Raw genomic sequence first — 22341 nt, forward strand, 5'->3', positions numbered from 1 at the left:
CATGAGCGCGGCCCCTCAGCCCCCGGCGCGGTGACGGCGCGGGGGGCGCGGGCCGGGTCCGGTCCCTCCCCTCATGGAAGCGGCGGCGGAGGAGCCGCGGCGGCGCAAGCTGGAGGCCGGCAGGGCCAAGGTGAGCGGGAAGGGGTGCCGGCTGGGCGGGGGCTGCAGGCTGCGCGGGGACACCGTCCCGGGTGAGCCCGGAGCCACCGACAGCAGTACGGGAGTCTTCCCTCCTCGTCTTGCCTCGCTTTGCTTCGGTTTGGGTTAGTTTGGTTTTTTTTTTTACCTGGGATTCGGGTGTTTGGGGAAGTATTCTGCGTTTCCGGGTGAGGGTCCCGAAGAGCAGGCGTTGAGTGTTTTGGTGTTTATTTAGTGTTTGTTGTTGCGGTTACAACTTCCGCGGGAAGGGCAGGACTGAGCTCTGCTCTGGGGGTACCAGGGACGGGACCCCAGGGGATGGCCTGGAGCTGTGTCAGGGCAGGGTTGGGTTGGAGCTCAGCAAAAGGTCCTTCCCCCAGAGGGTGGTTGGCACTGAACAGGCTCCCCAGGGCAGTGGGCACAGCCCCAAGGCTGCCAGAGCTCCGGGAGGGTTTGGAGGATCCTCTGGGGCACGGGGTGTGACCCTTGGGGATGGGCCTGTGCAGGGCTGAGGGTTGGGCTCGATGACCCTTGGGGGCCCCTCCGACTCAGCTGATGTATAAAGATAACATTGTCGCGGTAATTATTGTTTGCAGCCACGTAATTAACACTTGTTGTGCGTTAACCCCCGCAGGTTAAAAATAAATTCTGCTTTGATTTGGTAACGGCGTTCAAGAAGCTGGTTAGAGATGCCTGGTTACTGTTAACATTTCTGTTAACATAGTTAATTGCTGTTAGTATAAGTTAACTCTCAGTGCGGGATCTGTTTGTGATAGACCCGGCTTGAATAAGTTACTGGTTCCCACCTGTTGCACAGCTGTTGCTTGCCATTGGAAAAAAAAAAAAAACAAACAAAAAAAGCACGGACTTGCATTATGTTTCAGGTTATTTGTGCAGAGCACAGTGTTGCATTTACAATTGTTTTGCACTACAGGTTAAATCTCATCTTCCCATTTAAAAAAAAAAAAAAGCATTATTAGCAGCCCCATCAACGTTGCTGCTGCATGGTGTCACGTACCTGGTATGCTGAGAGGAGAGGGTTTAGAAAGGTATTATTCTTTGTCACATAGGAATAAAAATTCCATTATCGAGGTGCATTGAAGTTATCACATAACAACAACAATAATAATAATAATACCGAGTGTTTTATTAGTTGGAAATTGTAATGATTTGACAGCTAAGTGGTGACTGCATCAGGTGCTGCGAATTCCTGTTTTTAATAAATGCAATAATAAATAATAAGTGCAATACTGATAGCCAAGGTGTGATAACTGAGAAACAGAACAAACCCCAAGTATTCAGTGCTTCTTTTTTTCCTCCTTGTTTTTTATTTCCTCACATTAACTGGTCATGCCAACCACCTGTGTCTCCAATTACAGAGCCATGCCCCAGGTGTGAGTAGTTTTTGCTCTTCCTGTATTTTCCCTGTTAGGAGCCGAAAAAGGAGTTCAGCTCCTCCAGGAAGTTTCCCCACTTCATCATTTCGAGGAAGCTCCAGAAAATGCTTCTGGGTTTTGTCTGAGAGCACTTGTTGCTTATGTTTGCTGTAGCCAAGGGCTGTATCCAAGGGGTTTATTTGGATGGCCCGTTTCTGTTTGGTTGTGATGTGGTTTTCTGTTCAGTTCCATTTTCTGTGGGTGTTGGTTTTGATGCTGATTTCCAGAGCACCTAAACCAGCAGGTCAGCTCTTAACTGTTCCTGATAAAATGAAGCTGCAGAGTGTTGGTGCCCACAGAAAGGTGGCGTGTTCTGCCACGGGGAGTTGCTTTGGGTGCTGTGGTGGGCAGTGCTGTTGTTGTTCCATCTTGGCTGGAAGTGAAGCTTTTTGCCTTTGCACTTTTCCAGAGGGCAAAGGGAGAGCAGTTAGATCCTTCCAAAGTGAGATCTCCCTGTGATGGGGGGAGAGGCAGTTTTGTCTTGCTTTCTTTTCACATTCACACCCCCTGTTTTGTGCTGGGTGACTGAGAACCTGACACGCTCTTACAGTGACACTTAAATTTGTGTAGCTGATTGAAGGCTTTGGAAACTCAGTATTGCTCTAAATTAGAACCTTTCTGTAAGCCTGGAGCATATTTGACTCCAGCCACTCCACCAAGTCCAGCAGTTCCATAAAATTTGGGCATAGCTGGATATTTTTGCGTGACATGTATTGTGATTTCGTATGTGATTGGGACAAAATACGTTTTGTTTTCTTTGTGCATTTAAAAGTTCGTGGTTGTGCATTCAGTCATGGCATTTTAATGTCAGATACTCCAGGTCCTTTCATAGAATCATTAACTGCTCCCTGTGGTGCCTCTCTCTGCCTTTCCTTTCCCATCTCTTCTAGTTGTTTTACTCCTGTTTTCCCTTTTTCCCTGCTTCAGCAGTTTCTCTATTTCTCTGTCTTTCTGCCCCATTTTCCCCATGTTATCAGGTTAATTAGCGCACTTGCTATTTTTTAACGCGTATTGCCATCGGTAAGTGCTGGAGTTAACACCTGATTTCAGGGAACAGTATTCGTGTCTCACTGCAGCTTTATGTATTGTTCATTTTGCTTATCATGGAAGGCACAGGACATCTGGTGATCTTCATTTAATCTGCATTCAGTGTTGGTAAGCATAGAAGTTACAGGAGGTAATCTCAATAAAATAAGAAACTGATTGCACCGAAGTGTTTTATCAGCTGGTAAGAAACAGATGTCTTTCTGCAAATACTCCTTTTAAACAGGCTGCTCAGCGTAGCAGGTGTGTGTGACCATATTTCTGTGGAGTAGCTAAGCTGTCAGGTGGAATTTGCTGTAAGGAGAGGGAATGGAACCAGATCCATTTCACAAACTGAATGAGAAGACACAGACAAGACTTTTGTGCAAGGTTTGACAGCAAAACCAAACTGTCTAGCAGTGGATTTTGATAGGTATTGCAGGTAGAACTTGGCAATGATGTTTCCATCAGATCATGACATAACTGTCTGTATCACAAGGATGTAACACTGCACGTGGTAAGCTGTGGCTTTAACCTTGAAGAAGGCTTTTTCCTTATGAGAAGGATGTCTGGGTTTATGCTGCGAGGGAGATGTTACTTGGAAATGCTGCCTAAACACAATACCGGAGTTGAAAATAACAATAATCCTTTTTAAGCTGTTTAAGGTGCTCGGGAGAGTTGGGTAATAAATTCTGCCAGTGACATTCTTTGCAGGTCCCTGGAGCTGTGATAGCCTGATAAAGTAGAGCATCTGATTCTTCAACAGAAGAAATTAAAATGACCTGGCTTAATTGATTTTCTATTTATGTACTTGGAGGCTGCTTTTCTGGCAAGGAAGTTTTGCTGTGTTCTCTTCAAGGGGGTGGCAGGGAAGGAGCACGAGGATTCACTTCCGTTAATTTTGATCTCAAAGCTCACCCTGGCGAGGATCTGTTTAGATGTATCTGTAGGGGTGCGCCGGCTTTGGCACCGTGACAAGGGGGTTCTTGTTTTTGCTGGTCTTGCAGAAAGACTGCTCAGTTATTATTTTTTTCCTAACGCTTCCGGTGTACGGGCAACTCGTTCCCTTACTGATCTGCCTTGCTGTGATTCCGGGATTGTCGTTAACACACGAAGTTTCACTGAGTAAAATTTGATGCTTGTGTTGGAATGGGTCTTTAGCACTGGTGTGGGATCTGTTGCTTAACGGCTCAGCCATCCCGTAGGCTGTGAGTGCATGGAGAGTGGGAAGGCGAGGCAGTTTCTCTGCAGATGTGTATATTTTATCGAGACAGGATCTTCACCACCCATGACCGTGCTAATCTTGTGGTCCTGCTACCTCTTCCTCGCTTACCTCTCCCTCTACCTCTTCCAATCTTTCCTGCACAGCTTGCTCGCTTCAGACAGCGAAAAGCAAAGAGCGACGTCGCGCAGCCGCCGAAAAAGGCGGCGCAGAGGACGGGCCCGGCTGTCCACGCGCATGACCTTCCGGAGGAAGAGCACCCAGTAGCGGCCAGAGGTGGTGGTGAGGGCGTAGAGAGGGAGGCTGAAGACGCCCACCTGCTAGAGGCGACACCAGAGACAGAGGTAAATCTTGGTGTTTCTTGCCTTGGCTTCTCCCCGTCTGTGGATAACCCGTGTTCCAGGTGATCGGTGGTGCTTTAGCAGGGCACGAGCTCGCTGGCGCTGCCAACGAGCTGCCACTGGGAAGGAATTCAACCGGTGTGTTTTCACTTGTAATAATTCACTCTCTTACAAAGTGGTGCCAGTTATGGAGTAAGACATCCCCATGATATGACCTGGACAGCTGGTGATGTCAGGGAGCCGTTAGCCTGCTGAGTTGTGGTCTTCCACCTTTCCCTGCCATGGACTTCTCTTCTTCTGTTTACTTGGCATGTAATGGCAAACCTGGATCGGGAGGTGTATGAGATGAGCAGAACTGCCAGGACCTTGTGATGCGTGGTGTTAGTCTGGTTTTGTGTCACTTCACTGGCTCAAATACGCTCAGTGCTTTCTGAAAACTTATAATTTATTGCAGCAAGCTCTCAATAACCATTGTAAAGCCAGCATAGATGTAATTTCCACCGACAGAGCTGTTTAAAATGTGACTCTGCTTGTGCCTGATGTGTTTCAGTGTATTTGTACCGGTGACCCCCTAAAGGTAGTCGTGTTCTCTGTGCAAAGATTCGTGAGTTCTGGGGAGGTGATGCCTTCTGCATCAAAAGCATCTCTCCAGCTGTTGGTGTGTTTTCACAGCATACCACAAACCAGTGTGTTTGCAAACCTGCAGTAATGGAGGATACCATTTTCACGTGTCATCCTGCTTTCTGCTTTGAGGGTATCCCTGATGCTTTCAGGGTATCTTCAATGTAATGCAAAGGCTTTTATGAAGCTACACACCAAAGTGTCTGAGAAAAAACATACAGCAAAAAAAAAAAAAAACCAGTGACAACTACATTCATGAGAACTTAAATTAAAAAAACAAAGGAAAATCACAGCTTTTAACCAGCTTTTGTCAAAATAGCTGGCTTGTAAAGCAGCTGGAATTCTAGGTTACCTGGAGAGGGCACCTCCAGGGAGACAGTAATCATCAGGAACTGCTTCATGCAGGTTCAGAATACAGGGAGGGAGATCAAAGATTGCTCAACTGTATTGGCCAGCCACAACAGCTGAGGATCAAGCATTGAATCTCAGTGGTCAGCCTTAGCCCTAAATTTAGACATTCTTAATAAGTTTTGCTTGTTTGTTTGTTTTTTGCAGTTAATTATTTCATTTCACCATGGAAGACCAACTGGGTTTAGCATGAAAGTCAAGTCTCTCACTGATAATGTTGTCTCACAACATGGGCCTTTCTGGCTCATGTGCTTAGGGTGTTTCCAAAATAATTCTGGTTTTCCTCATTTTCCTTTTTTCCCCCCCCTCTTATTTTTCCTTATTTTCTTTTAAAATGGCCCTGATTTAGGGTTTGTTTTATTTGTTTACTTACCAGGGGAATGCTGATTTGTCCAGCTGGGATGTACTGAAGGATCATGGAACTGAAGTAAGTGTAAAAGGATGTATCTTTAGTAAAAGATGCTGTATAGGTCTGGGATAACTGGTTGCTAAAATTATTAATTGAGCACTTGTTATCAAATGTGATAAAACTGCTGTGAGTTCACTATTTTACAGTCGAAAGCAGGCACTTTTCTGCCTGTACTGGCTGTGAAATTGTTGCTAAGAAGTTTTAGTGAAACTGTGGGCTTTGTCCAGAGAAATGTGAATGGTGTTTCAAATTGAAAAGTTGGGTTCATTCCTAGTTGTTTCATATGATACAACCAAAAAGTATTTAAAATAAAATACAAGGTACTGTATGTCCTCTGTGAGAACTGTAACAATATTGCTCCTTAAAACCACAGGAATTTAGTTTTAATTCAAGAACTTTATGCTGGTTTTTTTTCCCTGTGCATGGACTGTTCTCCAGTCAGCACAAATGGATGTACAAATTCTGTTGGTTTGGTAGGATTCTGCCTGCCCTCTCCCAAATGGTCAGCTGGAAGGTATTTAAATCCCAATATATACCAAAATAGCACATTGCCACTGTTTGGTGCTATTGAATCACAACACTCTTGATTTACTTCTGTGCCTTAAAGTATCATGTGAAAACATATTACCTATTAATGTTTTTTATTGGAAATTTTTAACAGTCAAGGACTTTATGTATATAATGTTTCTATTAAATACAAACTCCCAGTGTTGAATTACTTTTAAAAGTAGAATTTGCCTAGGACTTAACCTTGAAGCTGAGTTTATTTTCAGACTAACAGCAAACCAGAAATGATATATTTTAGTGAACAAACACATTTTTGTTTCTCTCATGAAGAAAGACAGGATCGATTCTGCTGCAGAATACAGCGAGGCTGATGCTGAGATGTGTCAGGCAAGGATAGCTGAGCTGGAGAAGAGACTTCTGGAGAAACAGGAAGCAGTGGAAGCACTCACTGCACAGATGGATGAACTGCAGGACCAGCTCACACAGCACAAGGACTCTATGCAGCTTCAGGTACATTTCACAGAAGTGGATAATGGGATAATACTATTTCACTTTAATCCTAAAAATATTTAGGTGGCAAGACTGAAAAGAGGTGTTGTTTTTCTTAGTTTGAAGTGCTTCACCTTGCTAACTGCAAAAAGCTGCATCCTCTTCCAAAATGTTAAAATGTAAATTATTACAAGGTGCTTACTAAGAATAGTTACTTGGCCCTTGGTGTGTTTGTTTCCCCAGCCCTAGAAGGAGAAGAAAAAAAACAAAGACATTTCCTGTTGGTGAGAAATAAATTGAATAGATTAATGTATCCCATCTCACCAGCTTCCTCTCACATGGCTGAAGGGAGGAGCTGACAGATAGGAAACAATTTAGGGAGCACTAAATACTCATCATATACTTTTTGAAAACCTTATTGCTTTTACATCCATCAGAGCTACGAATTTTGAGGTAAAAAGGGTAATTTCATGACTGGGATCCCGCAATTTGTTTAAAAAGTCACTTTTGATTGGGTTTGTCATCCTTGAGGTCAGTGTGAGACTCCCCTTTCATCACTCCTGCCGCTGACTTTGAACACCTCTGGTGCAAGTTTGTTAAAACAAAGCTGTGCTTGAAGAAAACTCACTTGGTTCCAAAATATGCCAGGAGCATTTTAGTTTCAAAAGTGCACTTCTGGTGATCCCTGTAGGAAAGTGCTGTCCAAGAGCAGAATGAAATCATCAGGAAGCTCACGAGCTGCCTCCAGCAGGCGAAGGAGGACCGGGCTGACCTGCAGGAAGAGGCTTCGCGCGTCGCCGGCCAGGTCCGTGGTTTGCAGCTGCAGTTACACCAGGTGTGCCTCTCCTGCAGTCTGTGCTCCCTTACCGAGAGAGCGAGGACAGCTTTGGACCAGCGATGTGGAAACACAGTGAGCTGATCACGTAGCTCTTCACAGTTGAGTTTGTAGCACAGCAGTGAAAGTGATTTCAGGGCGAGGTGGAGGTTTTTGGTTTTTTTTCCGGAGAAGTCCTGGAAATATCCTCATATTTTCCACTTGACTGTGTAATGTTTTTGGAGTCATTACACTCCCTTGTCCATCAGTTAAGCCCTTGTTAGGGAACTTCACATGATATTGTTGGTGGTTTGGGGTTGTGCACAACCATTGCTGTAATAACTCGGGTTTGCATGTGATCATTTTTCCCTTGCCAGAGAAATCTCAGAGTTTATCCTTGGGCACCTGGGACAGCTCAGCTGTTAGACAGAAACTTGCTGGGCTCAGGTAATGTGACTTGGAGGTTTAAAATAACGTGAAGATGGTTCAGGCAACCCCCTGTGGCACATACAACCTGCTTCAGTGCAACAAGTTGATCGTGGATGTAATCCCCGGATAATGAGAGATACTGCAACCTTTCACCTACTTTAAAATCTTTTTTTTTTTTTTTTTTAAATGCTTTGTGTTTTGGTGATGCTCAGTGTTCTAATGGCTGTTCTCTCTGAATCCATATATTTATTGTCTTTGGAGCCTTGTAGTCTAAACCAAAGAGAAATATTTCTGTACACTTACCATGTCAGGTTTGCAGGATAAGAATTGCCCTAGGTGGGATTACATGTCTTTAAATGTCTGGATAGGAAGGGAAGGGGGGGTTTAAAAATTTAAAAAAGGCAAACCTGGGACTTCTTAGTTCAGGGATTATCTTGAAGGGGTTGCTCATGCCCTGGAAAATAAATCGTCTGCTGAATGAAATCTTGTAAAATAACAAAAAAATACCGCTTCCTATTTGCAATTCTAATTTGCAACACGGTGGTAATAGTGAAAGTCACTCTACAGATGTTTGTTGGGATTTGCTGCATAAGCCATTGAAAGACCAGGATAAAGCCTCTAAATAGCACTTGGGGCATACCCCAAATCATTCCGGGGGTATTCCACATTGTTTGTGGAAGCATGTCAATTTTGATAATATGTGAAAGCACTAATACTGTCTCAGGTATTATTTCTTGGCTTTAGCAACATCTTCAGAAAAACATTTTAAAAATGAGTAAAACACAGTTTATGTTACCCCTACGGTGGAAATGTTTTCATTTGGAGGCATGTGGAGAGAGGGAAAAGAAACCCCAAACCCTTTAGTAATGAGCTGTAAATCCTTTGCAGAGAAGACTGGTTTTGTTCATCGTCCTCTTACTGGTGTGCCCAGTCCCTTGGAATTTCTGCTTCATGTTGGAGGAATTCAATACAATTCGTTATGTTAGATGTGTGGGTTCATAATATTAGAGAATTCATCATAGGGATGAACCATCTTCACAGTAAGTAACAGCATCTAAAACATGACAAGCGTTGTCTGAGTTTTTAGGGAGGTTTTTATTTGTTGAGAACGGAAGGCACAGGGCAAATCTGCAGTAAATGAATGCAGGGTGTTTTGTGCGTGAGTTGTTTGGATACAAACTTTCTCCTGACTGGGAGTACCTTTACGTGCTCAGGTGAATGAGATGCTGAGGAGTAAAAGTCTCAGGAAGAAGGAGGGATTGGAAGCCCAGCAGCAAATGTCCTTGTTCCAGGATCGTCTCAGAGAGCAAAATGCCCACTTAGAGACGCTGCGCCAGAAAGCACATGAGCTGGAAGTACAGCTGGAGTCTTCTCAAAAGGTGAAAACAGACACTGATTCCTTTACAATGTGTATTTCCCACTTGGTGATAACTCAGAGCTGCTGGAGTGATGTAATCATGAAAAAGGTCTCCTTCTTTAGAAATAAATCTGTAGGGTTTGTGGTTACTGACATTTAAAGGAGCAGCTTAAAAGGTCTGATCTCCTTTAGGAATGTAACCAGCAATGCCATGGATAGAAGCCCTAAACTTTTAAGGCAAAATTTGGCATGGCTGTTCTGTTGGCTTATTCCTGCCTATTTATAGGAGGTATTTTTTTCTCAGATGTGAGGTGGAGAGGTGTCTGTAGCTCTTGATGTTGTTTTATTTTTAATTAAAATTGCTGAAGTTGGAGACAGCCACTATTTCCCTTCTCTCTGCAGTCAGTGGCATGCCATTTAGGCAATTTGATATTTTTATTACCACATTTGAAGGTGGTGCTTTCAGTGGTACTTTCCAATCTCTGTGCTTAAAAATCCTCTTGTGTAGGCCAATGATACACCCTGCACTTAATTATTATTCATGAAGGTAATTATTATTCAGAAAGGTAAACTAAAAGCATGAGGCTTAAGGAAATTCAAATCACGTCACGTTTTAATGGCATATTTCATATGTAATGTTTTATTTTTAAGAATACCAAAGATAAAGAAAATCTCCTTGCCCAGATGGAAGAGGATATGAAAGGTGCAACAGAAGAGCTACACAAAAGCATAGAAGAAAAAGAGCAACATATTAAGAGTCTTCAGGATCTACTGGCAGCAGAAAGGTTTGGCTTGTCTGTGCTACAACAAACACTTTCACTGCGGGACTCGGAAATAACGGAGTTAAAAAATGAGATAGCTTTGTCCAAAGTGAAAGAACAGCAGCACATTGAAGAGCTGAAAGCCATTCACGAGGAGGATGTTTGCAGGCAGTTGGGTGACTTGAGGAACAAGCTGGAGAAGTGCTACAGAAGGGAGGTTGCAGAAGCCAGGCAGGCGTACGAAGGAGAAATCATTTTAAAATACAAGAACGAACTGGAACGGTTAAAAGAAGAACTCTGTGCTTTGAATTCTGAAGAACATGTTCAGAGTTTGAATGGCATAATAATTGACTTAAATGTTAGTCTTCAGGAGTCTGAAATTAATAAGGAAAATTTGAGGAAGAGACTTGAAGACCAAAAGGAGGACTTTGAGAGAGAGAAATCTGAACTTGAGACCAAATACAAGGATTTAATTGATGTCCTTAAGTGTCAACTTGCTGATGCAGAAGAGCAGGCTAAGGAAGCCCAACGATATAAACAAGAAAAGCAGTCCTTGAATGAAGAGATCCAGAAACTGAATTCTTTCATCCAGGAGTTAAATGAAAAGCGACTTCATGAGGCTGAAAAAAGCATGGACGCAGGACAAAAGCGTGACGAAGGGATTGTCTCTGATGAAAAGTTAATGAGATTGAGGGAAGCCCCAGTTTTATCAGGGGTGTCACAGTTGCAGGTAGCAGGGCTCGAGGAGATGTGGGACCAACCACACCAGTTGGAAGGTGGAGATGAGCCGGTGCACGAAGAACTGCAGTTCCAGCGTGGCTCCTCAAGGGATCAGTTGGAAGAAGTTAAGAATTCAGAGACCATGGAGAATAATGAAAGCAGCAAAGGGGAGAACCTGTCTGAAGGGCTCTTGTCAGAACTGGGGCTTTTCAGTGGTGATGAAGGCGTGCTGGCCAAATATCTCATTTCCACGGGAACTCCAGAGGAGTCCTTTGCATCCAGCGCCTCAGAGGGCCGTGCCATCGAGGAGGGTAGATGCAGCACGTATGGGCTGGACAACAGCGCGCTTCTAGAACCCAGCACAGGGTTTGTGTCTCCTCCATTGAACTCTAGCCTGGAGGAGGGAACATGTCCTGGTGGTTTGGCTCAAGAGGCTTTTGAAGGGGTGGGAGCAGAGGCGTTTGTTTCGTTTGTGTCGGGTAACTGCCTGCAGGAAAACAGACTGAGAGACCGCGGTGACCTAAAGGATGGTGGGACAGCGTGTTCAGCAGAGAGGTGTGGGAAGCTGATCGAGCAGCTCCATCAGACGGAGTCAGCCTTGAAGGTAGCTTATCAGGACGCCCAGGAAGCTGTTGGAAAATGGGAAAAAGCAATGTCTGAGCTCTCTCACGTGCAGGCAGAACTGGAGGAGGAACGCGCGGCGCGGATCTGTTGTGAAAAAGAACTTCTTCAAAAAACGGAGAAGGAGAAAGAACTTGAGAGCAAACTCATGCTTCTAGTGAAGCAGCAGAGTGAGGGTGGAAGCCAGCCTCGCTGTGCTGTAGAGTCTCCGGCACAAGTGTCAAAACCCTCTCTCTGGCAAGAAATGGTGAAAGACCTCCAGGAGGAAAGGGAAACGTTGATGGTGCAGCTGCGAGCTCAGGAGCAATTAGTGAAGGACGTCCAGGAACAGAAAACAGCTTCTGATTCCGTGACGAGCGAAGTGCAGTCTCTCTTTGGCCGCCAGCTGGCTGCTTTGCAAGGCCAGAGGGATCAGATGCAAAGCCAGCTCGATGCTCAGAAGGCAAAAAACCAGAGAATAGCAGAGCTGCTCGGTCAGAAAACTGTGTCTGAGGAGGCGCTGCTGAAAGAGCAGGAGTCGCTCAAAGCTGAAATCAATAAGAAGGAACAAAATTTAGCACTTCTACTGAAGGAAAAAACAGCCTTAGGAGAAAGGTTGTCTGCCGTGGAGGGGGAATTGGTGAAAGCAGAAGAAGCACTAGCAGAGAATGCTGGCATCATTGAGGACCTTGAGAAAAACATACAAGAACTCAATGATGAAATGAAAAACCTCAGAGAAGCACAGGAGTGTGAAAGACTGGGCTATGAGGACAGGTTAAACCTTTGCAATCAAGAAATTCATAAACTCACTGCTGAAATAAAGGAAAAGAGTACTGAACACGGGGAGGAGAAGAGCCAGCTGACTGAAGAAATCACCTGTTTGAAAGAGGCTTATTTGGAGCTCGAGGCTCGCTTGCAGGAGTCCTTCCAGGCTGCCCAGGAGGCTCAGTCCAAGGTGGAGAAACATTACAAAGAGGAAATGGATAAAATGGCAACTCAGCACCTTGCTGAATTAACTGAAGTGAGTTTGACACACAAGAGAGAGGTAGGAAACCCTGATAACCGCAGGACTCGTGGGATTTCGTGATGCTTAAGGTTGCCATTGCAAATGTTTGTATGCCTGTTTTCAGGTAGAAGAGTTAAATGCTGAAATAAAAGATAAAGTGGAAAAACAGGAGAAGCTGGAAGAAAAAAGGAAGGAAGAGATTGCCATAATAAAAAAGGTAAATGCTGTAATTGGGTTTATTTTGGAAACATAAACTCGTTTTCATTGTCCTTTAACCGGTGTGAACATTTTGGAGATGCAAAAATGTATTAATTGTTTGTTTTTGTTTTGTTTTTCGGGTTTTTTTTTTCTGTGGTGTCTTAAGATTTGGGATCAGGAGGAGGGGAGAATTCTGGTTCAGTTGTTAAGGGCTAAACAACCACACTTGGAAGAAAGCTTTTCATCTGCCCCTTCTCCGCAGGTGCACGAGCGGGAGCACGATCGTGAAATCTCTCTGCTGGCTGCCAGGCACGAAGAGGAGATGGAGAAACTCCGTGTTGAGCTGCGGGAAGAGCAGAGGCACCTGCTGGATGAACTTCGGCAGCAAATGGCAGCCACACACAGAGCAGAGCACGAGCAGGCTCAGCTCCAGTCCCAGGTAGAAGAAAGAAGCACAGTGATTACTGTGGTGCTGACCTGAGGCTCCAGGATCTCCAGCAGGCATGGAAATCAAGGAGCCTTCTCCTTAATTTTTGTGGGAATTGCCTGTGCTCTTTCATGTAGTGCTGCCACTGAAGAAAGAGGGGTTGTCTCTTGGTGGGTGGTTTAGATGTTTCCTAGGGGAGTTCTCCAGGGTCCTCACTCCAGTTGTATTTTAACGTTAATTCTGAACAAAACTTAATGGTTTAAATTGATGGGCTTAAGGAAGAAAAACAACTGTGTGCTTTTTCGTGTCTCGGTAAGTTTAACAAGTGAATTTATGAAAAATACTAAGCCCCTCCCACTCTTTAACTATTCCACTTGTGTAATCAGGAGTGCTTTCTTGCATCTGAAGTCTGAAAACCTGACTTTTTCCTCTAAGTATTTGCTGGGCCTTTTTTAACACTTCCAGTAAAGGCAAAGTGGAAATGGAAAGAATATGCCCAGTTTTAGGTGTATTACAAGGTGTTGGTATGCTGGTTAGGTTAAGAATTGAGAAGTTTGGTCAGTCTGTTTTAGCTGCCAAAAGTGGGTATTCTCCACTTTTTTTTTTTTTTTTTTTTAGTGAAGTGTGGTGAATTTTATTTCTACTTTTCCAATATTACTTCAGAATTTTACTTTTTTTTTTTTTTTTACAAATTATAAGCAGTAACAAATATAAGGGATTTTTTTAAATAGGCAGTGAAGGGTTGGGGTGAGCTGGTGTGTGACAAAATTTGGCTTGTTTTTTAAGTGTTCCTTTAAGGGTCTCTACCACAAAGAAACACTTTCCAAGTACACAAAGGCAAAACTCAACTGTGTTGAAAGTTGAAACTGGTCAGGAAAGTTTCATCAGAGGGGAGGGAGAAACCCTCCTTTTTTTTTTTCCCCTCCATCCCAGACACTGCACAGCCTGGAACTGGAAGCTTTACGCCTGACCCTGAACAACATGCACACCTCCCAGCTGGAGCTGACGCAGTCAAACCTGAGGAAGGAGAAGGAGACGGCGCTCGTGGAGCTGCGGGAGATGCTCAACGACAAACGCGCTCAGGAGGTGGCCATCCTGCAGAGCCGCCATCAGCTGGAGTGGGAGAAGGTCAGGGAGCAGTGTCTGAAGGAGAAAGAAGACCTCAAGTCAAAGCACCAGCAAGAACTAGGTATTAAAATCGGGGAATAGTGGGCTGGTATTTTCTCCCTGCACAGATTGCTGACTTGGTGCAGAGCTGCCCTTTGAGTGACAGCTGGTGCTGCCTTGAGTAGAGACAGAGGTTGGACTGCCCTGTGCAAGGGTGTGTGTTTTACGTGGGAAAATAAAGTTGTGTAGACCCAAGTTTTTAGCTTTTCTTCATCTGTACGGGCGTTTTGCTGTTACATCTGTAAATTAGTGCTACACTGAACCAGTTGCTTTCAGGAGGCGTTGGACCAAGCTCTCAAAAAGAACTAAATCAGTGCCAAGAGCAGAGCTCTTACCCCTTATGTTTCTTTTGGGGTTTTCTTGCTCTATGTCAGTACTACCATTGTCTTTCTGAGAAAGCTTCCTTGCCCTCTCAGTGGTTTCAAAAGGAGGATAAAGGAGTCAGGAACCGAAAGGCTCAGTGGGAGCCTGTAGCTGGGTGCCCTTTGGGACCTGTTTCATATCAGCATGAGGAAAGCTGCACTTGGCAGCACTGAAGGCCTGCTGATGACTCTCTTGGCATTGTTGGGGAAATTTGCCTCTTTCCAGGTCAGGAGACTGTTTCTGACCTGCATGGCAGAGCTTGAGGAATTTCCTGGAGAAAGATGAGTCTTGCAGCACTTCACAGGAGAACTGCACAGAGTCACGGGCTGGTTGGGGTTGGAAGTGCCCTCTGGAGATCATCAGGTCCAAACCCCTCCTAGAGCAGTTTGCACGGGATAATGTCCAGGCATGGTCTGAGTGTCTCCAGAGAGGAAGAATCTACAGTCTCTCTGATTAGCCTATGCCAGGGCTCTGTCACCCTCACAGTAAAGTCTTCCCTCGTATCCAGATGGATCCACGGGGTTTACTGCTACCTGCAGGCCTCCAGCTAGACTGTGCTGCTGATCACACCCCTCTGAGCTCTGAAATAAGGTTTAGGACCCATTCCTTTAGTTGTCTTTCCCTAAGAGGATGAGAACATTTCTTTTTAGGGCTGTTTGTTTTTGACGTAAGAGCAGGAAAGCATTTGTTACCACCGTGCAGTGAACTGATGGCACAGTGGGGTTTGGGAGCAGGAGGAGGTCTGGATGCAGTTCTTGGTGTCAGTGCTGTTGATGTGCCTTTTGAATCTGGGGAGAAGCTGGGGGGGAAGAAACCATTGGTTGTCAGTGATCACCGAGCAGATGATGGCATCTGTCTTGCAATTTGTTTCCTGGGCATTCATAGAAGGAATTTGATGTTTCCTACCTGCTACTCCTGCTGTGTCCCTGGAGATGGTTCTGTGATCGTAGTGACGTGCAGGGAAACGCTAAATGGCATCACTGCATTCCTATCTCTAGGATTTTAGTTTCTTTTAGTAACCTGTTCTCTGTAGAGCTAAGCAGGCTCTGCTAACTAAGCTGACCTTTGCCTTCTGAGTTGTCTTTGCAGCTGTAACTGCTGGGTGCTTGTTTTCTAAAATGAAAGTGAGTTACTGGGGTATAACACAACAGCAGGTTTGGATAGAACCCAGCACCTTACCCTGCTGTTTAAGTCCTGAGTTTGATGTTGAAAATTGTAATCTCATCATATTTCTACTGATCATTTAACCGTAACATTTTATGTAAATTTGTTAATAAGTATTTTATTTCGCAGTTGACCAGAGAAAGAAAATAGAATTGGAGATGGAAGAGATGCATATCCAGGCTCTAGAGGTACAAATTCTGTTCTTTCTATGAGAAACAGTAAAACTCCTTTCAGAAAACAAGATCTGGTACAAGTCCCATATCTGCTGCACATTTATTGTAAAGGGAAAATGTTGTCTTACTCTCTTAGATCCTCAAAAGAGACTGGGAATTGGAGTCTGACACACGTTTAAAAAACATGTGTGAAGAGCTATGTGAAAAACATCAGACTGAGATGATGGACCTGCAGAAATCTCTGGAAATGGATTTAGAAAAAGTCAGAGCAGAGCTGGGGCTTCTTTCTGTTGAGAATGAACAGTCTAAAAGTAAGTACCGTGGTCTGGGAAGCAGTTGTTTTACTGAACAGTGGCACAGTTGTGTGTTTTGCAACATGTATAAAAGTAGATACAAGATATATGCATCTACTGTTACTTAAAAGCTGGGATGGTGGCATGACTGTCTAGAAAATAGGTTGTAAATGAAAAGTTTTTCAAAACCTTGATAGCATTGTTGCATTCTGTCTTCCACAGAATATGAGGTGGAAACATACAGAACTGTTTTGCTTCCAGCTGGAAACCAGTTTTGACAGTTTCTGGATTAATCAATATTCTGATTAGCATTAATAGAAGCTTCTTCTGACAAAAAATCATGTTTGGTTTGTGAATAGTTAAAGCTCAATGAAACGAAAGTTTCAAAAGCTGGCTGTCTCTTGGTCAACAGTGTGGGATGCAGAGAACTGGGAAGCACTGTGTGGAAATGTTTGACCTGCAAATACTTTGCTATTCAATTATTTCTGTGATCCCCTGTAAGCTACAGATGTACATGTCTATTTTTGTGGCACACAAGTTGTACAGGTTATTCATTAACGAGGATGGTGGAGTAACAGAACTCATTTTTAATTTTAGTAAAATGTCTAGAACTGGAGAGGCAGCACCAGTTAACCATTACAAAATTACAAGAACAGCTGCAGGCTGAGCATAACCATGTCCTAGAAGAGATGAAGATGAAGAGCCAAGAGAAAGAACAGAATCTTCAGAAGGAGGTAAATTACATTTCTTTAGTTGTTTAGAGTGGTTGAGTACTCTGTGCATAACAAAAACTAGACCATATATATATATATGTATCATTTGGGTGATCTGTTTGTATTTAGGGATGTTATTGAAAAACTAAAATGCATCTCATGAGGCAGGTAAATCCTCTGAGCTTCCACAGGAGTTCAAAACCTTTGGAATGCAATTGCCTTTGGGGCCATTAGGTGCTGTCTCTCCCTCTGTATTTATATAGTTAATTTCCTCGTTCTCATGTCGTGCTTTTATCTAGCTAATGCTTTATTTTTTGCCAGTGAAGATAAATAGGGCATCAAATCCCTCCCTCTCAGGGGAGTGGGTGGAACAGTTAAGTGCTACTCAGTGCATGATACTGTCAGGAGAGTCTGCTTGTCACTCAGTGTTTCCACCTATTTCTGACAGAAGTGCCTGTTGCATATAAAACAAGCAATTAGGACAAAATTGTTTCAAAAGTTGTGGTTTGTTTTTTTTTTTAACATGTTTTCTGTAGCTGGACCAGCTTCAGGTCAAGCACGAACAGCTCAAGGCTCAGTCACAAGAAGAAATCCGGCAGCTTTGGGCTCAGCTCGACAGCACCCGAGCGAACCGGCAGGAGCTGAGTGGTATGTTCAGAACTGGCACGTTTTATCTTTTGCCTCTTCCTCACTCAGAAGTACAAGTCATTGACACAAAACTCTGCTAAATATGTGCCAGAGACACACAGGTAGGCCACAGTGGATGAGTTGTACCCCAACAATCTGTTCCTGGAGCGAGAGGTGAGTCGGTGCCAGATGACAGGTTCTGCAGTGTCAAAAAGCTGAGGGGGAAAAGCTTGCTCCTGTGGTTCTCCTTTCGCTTCCCACTCCCTTCCTGCACACTATAAAAATCTTCAGTGAAAACCAAACATTTTTCATTGCAGTGTCAAATCAGGTATGATGTAGTTAAAAACTGGAGAGGATCTGGTCAGTGCAATATAACACGCTCCTGTTTGTATTTCTGCTTCAAGATGCAGGTGTATTAAATAAAACAGCCAGTTTTGCAGTGTAGTGATTGGAAGTGACACATTTTTGGTTGAAATGAAGTTGAACACGTCTCAGATGTGTGTGCACAAAGAGATGTGTAATTCATAAAAGAACTTTTGGAAAAATAAAAACCTCAGAGACCATGAGTTAACCTTGACTCTGTTCACCTTGTGTTGAGACTGTGACATGAGGTTCTTGACTTCTGCTGGGGTAGTTAAAACAGAAGGCACATGTGATGTGCTTCAAATACAGTTTCAGATTTTCTGAACAATATAACTGTAAATAGCTTTTGAGGTAAATAGCATTTTGTAAGGATATTTTTTGTTTGGTCATACGTTAAATAAATTTCTATCTAGCCAGACTTGACTATTTCATAACTTTTTATTTTGATTTTACAGAATTATAGCACATAGCACTTTATAGTATTTACTGGAATATTTCTTCTCTGTAGCCCTAATCTTTAACCTTTCAAATGTCTTTCCATGTTTCTAATCACTCACATTCCCATTCTTTGGACGCTTTCTGTTTCTTCATCTTACTTGAAGATGGTGAGACCAGAATGCAGGCCTGTGGTCCAGGTGAGGATCTCTCTTTTGGTGTGTGAGATCTTAAAGGTGTTTGTTTTGCTCTGCTGTTCTTCACTTGAGTGATCATTTGACAATGCACTTGGATTGATGGGGGACTCCTGGTGGTGGATTCAAATGACAGCAGCTGGATCATGGATTACCGCTCTGATGTGAGAATAAAATGCCAGTTCAAAGCTGTTTAAACACTTTTTTTGGAGGGGGTTAATTTTGTGCCAGTAGACTTTGCTGGTTAGGCAAAACCAGCAGATTGGCCTTCCCTTACCTGTCTCACTGATGGTGTTACCAGTCCCTTCCTGCCACTTGATTCCACCTTCCACTGCTCCCTTTGGAAGCAGGGCTGAACCATGGACTTGCTTCATGGAATGATGGAGTGGTTTGTGTTGGAAAGGACCTTTAAAGATCATCTTGTGATCTGTGAGCACCAGGTTGCTCAGGTCCAACCTGGCCTTGAACGCTTGTTTCTTCTCTTACTCTTTCTGTTTGAATGTTCATGGTGAGGATTTTGTCGTGCCAAGTGTTCATTTTCTGGTTTGCTACAAAAAACCACAGTGTGACAGTCAGCTGTGTTGCTCCTGGATGGCATCCCCTGTTTCCATCAGTGTTTCTAAAGTTTCTCTTCTTGTGTAACATAAGCAGCTGCTTTTCTCCATACAAGTCCTTTCTTTTTAAAGAACTTCACCAAGTTCTTTCTTCCTGAAATGCATTTCCCTCTTCAGTTGATTCTTTGGGGATTCAGCTATCTGGAAAACTCTTTCTCATGGCTTTTGTCCTTTTTTCCCCCCCCACCTTTTAACTTCCTGCTGTGTTACTGCTGCTTTAATACAGAAGGTGGGGAAGAAGCTCTCAGAGGGCTGTTGAATAGGCTGCAGTGCTGGCCATTGTCCTCACTCCCTGAAGGAGGGCAGCTTGCTGAACCAGCCTTTGAGAGCTGCTTTCTGCTGCATTCCTGCTTTGTTGGACGCTTGTTTTTTAATTCAGTGAGTTCAGCTGCTGTTTGAGCACAGGATGGGCAGCCAAACCATCAGTCAAGGAACCCAGAATTGATTTTATTTTTGTTTTATTTGTTCCATCGTCACCCCAGGTCCACCGTGAACATGTTTTCCGTGTGAATCATCCTCTCCTTTGTACACTTTTGTTTTTAATATTGTTGCTGTTGCTGTTTTCTTAGCTCACTGCTGTTTCCAGCAAATTGTTCTGATCTCAACCCATGATCACACCCCTTTGAGCCTCACATCATAGAGGGAGGGGAGGGGAGCAGCTCACGGTCTCTTTAGTGGGAGTACTAAATTGGGGGATGCCGTTCCTAAACCACAACTCTTGGCAACTAAATCTGATCTTCACAGAATTACTTGGCCTAAAAATGTGTTCTTAGTGACTGTGTTGGTTTTTGCCTCCATTCCAGAACTGAAAGAGCAGCTCCTGGCTCGTGCATCGCAGGTGAAAGAAATAGAGTGTTTAAAACAAGAGTTTGAACAGCAGCGTCAGCAAAGGAACAGCGAGCATGAAGCTCAACTGGAACAACTGAGGCTTTATTTTGAGGAGAAGTTAAGAGTTGCTGAAGAAAACTACAGAGAAGAATTGGCTTTGTTGCATCAGAGACTGCAAGAACTGAAGGACTATTCACTGTCAGAGTTGGAAATGAGTCAAGATCAAGCAGGGGACATCAGGTGATCTCTTCCTTTTCCTTTCATCCCATGCTATGAGAGCATGCTTCCATTTTATTTTTGTAAATGCAAAAGAGGATGTTGGCATCTAAACATACTGAGATGGAGCATTAGGTAGTTAAAAACCTAGTGATGGGTGTGATGAGGGCCCAGTCCTGAGCAGTTGTTGTAGTTGCTCTTTGCCTGCTTTCAGTGGTACCCTGCTAGTCATCAAGTTCATTTAACTCAATTCAGGACATGTTACAATCTTAAAAACTTTAAAACCCTTTTCTCAGTTCCTCTGTCGCAGTTTTTGAAGAGATTACTGACAAAGAGAGAAGGGTTGCACTTGATCAACTGAATCAGCAGCGAGAACAACATCAGGTAGGATTCTGATATGCTGAAAGTTCTGTTGTTCGCTGCGTGACCTGTGTTAACATTGGTGTCTAATTCCTAGCTCTTACAAAGAGTTAATTCATTTCAGACATTTACTAAGGTTTAATTATTTTTGACAAGTATATCTTATTGACTTAAAATAGTTCTCAGCCCAGCAGAACAGATGAAAGAGTGTTCTGTAATTGTGTGTCTTATCCTGTGACTTGTAAGGAACTTAGCAAAGCTCTTCTGCACAAGTGCAGATTGGTTGTTTCTCTTCTCTATAGTCCTGGTGGTAATTGTACCTTTCCTTGCTGTCTGTTCTCTTCAAGCCAAGATGCTACCTTGGTCCCTCTCTCGTTTATGCACCTATTTTCATGCACCTTGTTGTAATTTAAGATCTCGACATCTTTGCTCAACTTGTTTCAAGTTGTCTGAGAGTTTCAAAAAGGAATTTTCCTTCCTCTGATTGAAAGATTGTCATCATGGTTTCTTGCAAGCTAAAGATCTCTTCCCAACCCTTATGTAGGAAGAACTTGCCTGTCTGCAGCTACAGCTTAAAGAACAACACAGGCATGAATTGGATTCCTTAAGATCCTCCCTTGCACTTCAGTATAAAGAGGACCTGATGAAAATGAAGATGGATCTGTCAGACAAATGCATAACAGAAATTGAGGCGATGAAGAGAAAACACTGTTTAGAACTTGAGCAGCTCCGTGCCCAGCTTTCAGAAGAACATTTTAAAGGTAGGATGGTCTGACAGAGTGGGAAGGAAAATGGTAAGCTGCTTGTGTGGCGTGTATTTTTCTTTAAGCAGACTTATCTGAAGTTCTCAATTTGTTATTTTATTCTTAATTATAGGGAACACTCGCCATATGTTAAGCTCTGTCATCGAGCACTTTATGGGCATGTTGAGTTGTACTTCCAAAGGTGTGGTGACCTGAAGTTGTTCATTCTGTAGTAAAAACTGCTAAAACTGTGGAGCAGTTGCTAAAAGGATCAGGTTTCCATTTTTGATGCCTAGAAGGGCACTGTCACACAAACACTTGGATTTAAAATCCATAATTTCCAGTTAGCTGATTAACACATGTTGTTATAACTATAATCCAACTGTATGTTGGTTGAAAGGATCAGTACAGTGCAGTTTTTTTAATGTGCAGTTGTATTTCTTACCTTTAATTATTTATTTGTAATACTAGACAGTATGTCAAAACTGCTTGAATCAGAACGTTTAGAGATTTATCCCATCTGATTTTTGGGGAAATGCTTTATGTAAATAGTACATGCAAAAGAGGAGATGAAACTTCCATAAATCTACTATTATGTTGCCCAGAAAGAAAATCAACTCCTCTGGCTGTTGCAGATAAGGAGGGAGGACCAGCCACAGTTTTTATGATTGTTCTGTGTGTGTTGATACTGATAAATTCCAAAGGTGGTGATAGAATGGCACAGAGTACAAAATCATCCCGATAAGGGATTCTTGTCGTCCTGTAGTTAACCTGACTGAAGCTGACAACATTCAACTTTATTTCTGTGCCTTAACGGGATCTGTTAAAATAAAATAAATCCCAGAATGTCATTTTACTGTTTGGTTGGGGTTTTTATTTTACTCTTTTTTTTTTTTTTTAATGCCTTTTTTTCATTCCAGAGATCACCAAACTGCGTCTCCAGAGCGCTCACGACGCAGCGCGCCAGGTGGAAATGGAGGTGGCCGAGCGAGTGTCTGTGCTGGAGGAGGAGCACAAAGCCAAGCTCTCCCTCCTCAGCTCTGAGAAACAGCGAATTGCAGAGCTTTCAGAGGAAATAAGGCACTTGAAGGAGGAGATGGCAAAGCAGAAGGGTTTTTCTGAGCAGAACGAGAAGCATCTGAAAGAAGAAATGGAAAAGGTTAATTTGTGTTGCAGGTGTAG

At 43.4% G+C, this 22341-nt stretch overlaps 1 protein-coding gene across 9 annotated transcripts in view; it reads left to right on the forward strand.

Annotated features, from left to right (window-relative positions):
* Positions 1–27: 27 nt before the first annotated feature.
* Positions 28–22341, forward strand: part of PCNT (pericentrin) — a 67130-nt gene continuing 44816 nt past the window's right edge. For 3 of the 9 annotated variants that reach the window (XM_050339342.1, XM_050339343.1, XM_050339345.1), the window contains exons 1-19: positions 28–130; positions 3966–4163; positions 5566–5616; positions 6436–6615; positions 7286–7429; positions 9052–9216; positions 9846–12320; positions 12406–12498; positions 12742–12918; positions 13840–14095; positions 15730–15788; positions 15910–16084; positions 16664–16800; positions 17316–17427; positions 18372–18404; positions 19816–20080; positions 20353–20440; positions 20961–21177; positions 22080–22318. In XM_050339342.1, coding sequence (XP_050195299.1) covers positions 74–130; positions 3966–4163; positions 5566–5616; positions 6436–6615; positions 7286–7429; positions 9052–9216; positions 9846–12320; positions 12406–12498; positions 12742–12918; positions 13840–14095; positions 15730–15788; positions 15910–16084; positions 16664–16800; positions 17316–17427; positions 18372–18404; positions 19816–20080; positions 20353–20440; positions 20961–21177; positions 22080–22318 — 5121 coding nt within the window. In that variant the 5' untranslated portion in view covers positions 28–73. Of the gene's footprint in view, positions 131–3848; positions 4164–5565; positions 5617–6435; positions 6616–7285; positions 7430–9051; positions 9217–9845; positions 12321–12405; positions 12499–12741; positions 12919–13839; positions 14096–15729; positions 15789–15909; positions 16085–16663; positions 16801–17315; positions 17428–18371; positions 18405–19815; positions 20081–20352; positions 20441–20960; positions 21178–22079; positions 22319–22341 lie in introns of those variants that run through there. The other 6 variants (XM_050339346.1, XM_050339349.1, XM_050339347.1 and 3 more) reach the window with 6 other exon arrangements.

This window comes from Myiozetetes cayanensis, unplaced genomic scaffold, assembly GCF_022539395.1.
Source record: "Myiozetetes cayanensis isolate MyiCay16 unplaced genomic scaffold, myiCay2020 scf9, whole genome shotgun sequence".
NCBI classification, from domain to species: domain Eukaryota; kingdom Metazoa; phylum Chordata; class Aves; order Passeriformes; family Tyrannidae; genus Myiozetetes; species Myiozetetes cayanensis.